At 35.7% G+C, this 5474-nt stretch overlaps 1 protein-coding gene across 1 annotated transcript in view; it reads left to right on the forward strand.

The window, feature by feature from the left end:
- Positions 1-5474, forward strand: part of LOC106879131 (uncharacterized) — a 209593-nt gene that overhangs the window by 151464 nt on the left and 52655 nt on the right. The window contains exon 3 of the mRNA XM_014928571.2: positions 4031-4274. Coding sequence (XP_014784057.1) covers positions 4031-4274 — 244 coding nt within the window. The remainder of the gene's footprint in view (positions 1-4030; positions 4275-5474) is intronic.

Below are 5474 nucleotides of genomic sequence, written 5' to 3' on the forward strand. Positions count from 1 at the left end.
GGGTTCTGCAAACCGAAACCATACATTTTGTTATTTGTATATTAAGAATGATTTTTAAAAAAAAGAAACAAGCAGACAAATACATAACCCAAATCCGAGGTCATGTACATAAGCGGGATCTTTTCCACTCAGATGTAGTTTGCAGGCTGATGACAAATATCGCGTTAATATTTTTGGAAAATTAATAATAAACAAGATAGAAGCTTTTGAAGTTTTGTGTTTTTAGCCAATGAAATAAGTACAGTGTCCTCACAAACAGAATAATTTTTGTAATTACACCAATCCCTAGTTCTTTCCAAAACTTGTCAACAGAATTAATTAATGAAGCTGAGAACATTGGATTAACATTTATTGGCTAAAAATGCTTCACTTTAATTATTTTTAACTTCTTTATTATAAATTATTCCAAAATAATAACTGCGATATTCGTCATCAGCATGCAAAACTATATCAAAAATACACTTTTTTGAAAATTTTTAGATTAAGATTTGTGGTTGGAAGAAAACGGAGAAGATCTCATAAGAGTAAATACGGCTCCGTATTGAATTCCATTTAATTTAAACAAAAATTAACTAAGAGAAATAATTCAATGGCCAGTGGCATGTATTTGAACAACGTAGACAAATACAAGTCTATCATATATCTTACAATTATTATCTCCGTTTCTATTGCCAAATGTCAATTAAGACCAGCCTTTACTTACACACTAATGTCTTTAGCAACGGCAGGAGCGGTACAGTTTCTTTATCAATCTGTAGAGAAACTAAAAAAATTTTAAATACTAATTTCGTTATTTATTCCTTTGATGTATTCTGATTTCTAGAATATTCCTCCAGTTGGCATTTCTATAATTTCTAATTCTAAGAAAAAGAGATTGAAAAATGCTTGTTATTCTTATTTCATTTTTTTTTTTAATAATTAGTAATTTGTGATATTTATGGCAAATAACGCTCGTAATATTTCAAAAATAATGAATGCCTGCTCGTTATTAATATAGAAAAGAATAAATTTAAAGGAACTTGTAGATTGCCAGAAGAAAATAGCTTATAGCATCTTGTTTCTAGAATCTCTTTTACCTTTCGTCTTCCCAGTGTCAATAATATGTTTACTAGTAATAGACGAAAGATCGTTCAATATCATATTGCATCAAAGTTAATCTTTGGAACTTGTCAAAAAATATTCTGTATGATACAAAAATAATAATCACCAGGAAAATATGTTTTCTGAGAGCAAAATCTAATGCCCAGTTTCAATTCTTGAAATCACTTCACAAACTCCTTACGAGGATCGGCTGAAAAGTTCATAGGCTGACCTAGACACTCTCATGAAATGGGACCAAATGAGGTTTATTTTTCGACATAGTCCCCCTTGCGGTTCACTCACTTCTTCCATTGGCATTGCAGTGCTTGGACTTCATTGGTGAAGAAGCTTTCATCCTGTCGGTCAATAAAGTCAACAGCATATATGACGTCATCATCACTGCGATAATGGTTCCCAGCTAGGTGTTCTTTTCATGTTAGAAAATAGATTATAGTCAGATGGGGGGGGGAAATCAGGAGAGTAGGGAGGGATATCAACTAGTTCAAAGCCACAGTCACACATAACAGCCATTAAAACCAAGGACTAGTGTGTTGAAGTATTGTCCGCATGAAACAAAACCCCTTTCCCGGGACTTTAACCTTGATAGCCTTTCGTAACTACCTCACCAAACTGACATAGTATCCTCTGCCGTTTTGAAGATAGTCAATAAAACAATACTTTTTACATTCCCAAAAACTAAAGTCATTACCTTCCCTGCAGATAGCATGACCTTGGCCTTTTTGGAGCAGGTGAGGAGTGTTTCTACTATGTAGATTGTCTCTTTGTCTCTGGCTCAAAGTGACGAAGCCAACATTCATCTTGGCATAGGAAACGTTCAAGGAAACCAACAACTGGATTTCTCTCAAACAACGTCAGGTTTCCTTGTAGTGTGATCAATTTGGTGCGCTTTTGATCATGTGTCAGAAGATATGGCACCCACCGAGTCGAAACGTTCGTCATGCCAAGTTCATCATGCAGAATATTCTCAACTCTTTTACGAGATATGCTAATAGCATTGGCTATTTGAATTATATTCAATCACCTGTCATCCATCACCATGTGGTCAACAAAATCAATGTTTTCCTACAGACACTGGGTGATCTTCAAGACACACCCTTCTCTTCCTACATTCATCTGCCCACTTCTGCACTATTGATAAAGCTGGAACGTCATCCCCCAATGTTGCAACCATGTCAGCATGAATGTCCTTGGGGACTAAACCCTTTTTTCTGCAGGTGCTTGATAACGCCACAATGTGATATTTTGTCTGTTTTCAAAAGAAGTCGCTATCAGTTACTTTTGAAGTCTTCTTTGAACAGAAAAATGTCAGTTTACCTGGAAAGAAACAATGCAGCTATTAATAAGTAGATTTTGAAGTTAATGCATACAAATTTCACAGCTCTTACGTTACTCCATAATCAGCCTATGAACTTTTCATCCCACCCTCGTAACTTCATTGGGAAATCAATGAATATTATATTTTCACATTTACTTTACCCAAACAATTTAGAACATTTGTTATTATACTGAAGTGGCTAATTCCATCGGGTTGGATACAAGCTTCCTATCGGTCGATTCTGCCATTTGGTTTCGAATCCCAGTAAAAGCCATTCCTCTCAATTTCACTTACGTCACGAAAGCAATTAAGAAAATCACAAACGCGACAATATGCAATTTTAACTGCTTCTGCTATAAATCTGATGCTTTGTGCTTGAAGAGAAAAAGTAGCGATCAATGCCGGTTTAATAGGAAACAGAACGAAAAACTTGTCTATTTAGTTTGACTTTTCACTACCTGGGTTTAAATTCTGATTTTACACGTTATCTTCTCACATGGTAAAAAAATAAATACCAGTAATATACAAAATGTTGAATCGATAAATCATAACTCTTCCTCAAAATGTTTTTGTCTAAATTCAAGGTTCTGCTTTTCATTCTTTCGAGTTTGATTTAGTTAGCTGTATTCTTGTAGCACACTGTATCACAAAAGTACTACCTCATCAACCACCGTGCTAGGCTCTAGGTATATGCGTAGATGTTTATTAACCACGATTAAGTATTTCATTTGATTGAATAACTGAGTAGTCATCAGCTAAACCGACGGTAATTCTGCTTTTCCTTCATAAGGATTAACAATCAATACAAGCTTACAATTTCGTGTATTTTACGGTCCAAAAGGCATGTAATAATATTCTTATTTGTTTTCTTCCTTTATCTCATTCACAGTTTTACTTCGGAATATTTGATGTTCAACAGGTGGAGGATTTGCGAAGTCGTAGAGCAATGGAAATAAAAACACCTTGCCTCGTTTATTCCCTCTCTACACATCCTGACTTCGAATACTGAAGTTAGGATCGATACAAAAGTATAGTCAAATACTATGGTTGATACGGTTGATTTTACTCGTCTTCCCATTTTGAGGCCTTATGCCAATGTTACAGAACCGTTAGCACGCCGTGTAAGATGCTTAGCAGCATGTCGTCCATCTTTATTTACAGTCTCAGTTCAAGTTCTGCCGAGGTCGACTTGCCTTTCAGCCTTTCGGAGTCGATCAAATAAGTACCAGTTGAACAGTGGGGTCGATGTAATCGGCTTACTCACTCCCCAAAATTGCTGGCCTTGTGCCAACATTTGAAACCATATTAGAGGATTAGCAAAAACAGTAATTAGTTAAGCCCATTTATATTATGCAATCAGATTCCGCAGAAAATAACTATGCTTTTCGCTCCACTGAAAGTAACTAGTTATAAAATGCTAACAATGTATTATCACATAGCTAATCAAGCTGCAACATGTGGCTAAAAATGATATCTTTGTGCCATATATAAAATCAACATTTCATACTATAATCTTCATTTTGTTTCTTTATTTTTTTTACTTCTTTCTTTTGTTTCTCTCTTCGTTATTTTTTTAATTATTCAATTATTGTTTTCTTTTCCTTTTATTTCTAGTGTGAAGGCAGTACTTGCAAAACATGAAAGTGCATTGCTCATGTTACTTGGCTTCGGTGGATTCTCTGTTATCTTAGCAATCTTATATAATGCCGTACGAAAATATATCTACCACGATGAACACAACTTGGACACAACTTTTGATGCCGGTGGCAATGTAAGTCTTAGTTTAACTGCTGTTACCGTGGCATCGCAGTTATTTTGGCCTGGAGACATCTTACAGAGTGCAACACTTGCTACAAAGGTAAGTAAAGTGCATATTAAAAATGCATAAATTCTATAATGGACATTGAATTATTTGAATTGCCAGTTGGAGGACAGAAATTTACAACGGTACTGTAATGTTTCTCTATTCAAGTCACTTAATTCCAATGGCCAGCTCGATTTGCTGTACTTAGTTACCTCAAAATATGCATTGACCACAACAATTTCCGACGCTTTCATGATTCTGCCAATTGGCGGCCTATTTTGTCATTAATCATGCGTCTAACTTCCGTTGTATACATATATACATACATACACTCACACACACACACACACACACACACACACACACACACACACACACACACACACACACACACACACACACACACACACACACACACACATACATACATACACACACACATACGCAGATATATATGTATAGGCGCTGGAGTGGCTGTGTGGTAAGTAGCTTGCTTACCAACCACATGGTTCCGGGTTCAATCTCATTGCGTGGCACCTTGGGCGTCTTCTACTATAGCCACGGGCCGACCAAACCCTTGTGAGTGGATTTGGTATATATTTTCGACGGGTTTCTTTCAGTTTCCGTCTACCAGATCCAGTAGCTTTCGTCAACCGAATACACTTCGTTGATTGATTTAAATTACCCAAATACGACGACTTTAACACGAAATAACTTCTCAAATACGAAATTTCGTCAAAAACGTTCAGAGTAAACCGTGTTCTACGTGAGAAATTCTACCAGTATTCGAAGTTTCAAACTTTAGTTAAGAAAAATTAATTTTAAAAATCTGTGATTGAGATGGAATACATGCGCTTCAGATGAAAATTGAAGTGTTGTACATCGGTTTAGCACTTTTCAAGTGTAGTAAGCCCCACATACGAGCGTTTTTTCAAAAATATTTCTTACTGAAAGTATCATACATGCATGGAATTACGATTTTATGCACCCAACAAAGTATTATTGTTAAGCTGAAACTGTTGATAATGTAAAAAGAAATGGAATGGTGAAACTATTTTTTCGATTTCTGAAAAAGCAATGTTTTGGACTTACGACACTTTTGTATAATAGCAACTATATGTTTCTCTCAAGAGAATTAACGACATAAATGAAGTGAGCTGATTTCTGCTGATAACGGCATCCATTCACTTGTTTCCTTGTTTGTTTACTCTCTCTCTCTCTCTCTCTCTCTCTCTCTCTCTCTCTCTCTCTCTC

The sequence above is a fragment of the Octopus bimaculoides genome, chromosome 7 (genome assembly GCF_001194135.2).
Source record: "Octopus bimaculoides isolate UCB-OBI-ISO-001 chromosome 7, ASM119413v2, whole genome shotgun sequence".
Lineage (NCBI taxonomy): Eukaryota > Metazoa > Mollusca > Cephalopoda > Octopoda > Octopodidae > Octopus > Octopus bimaculoides.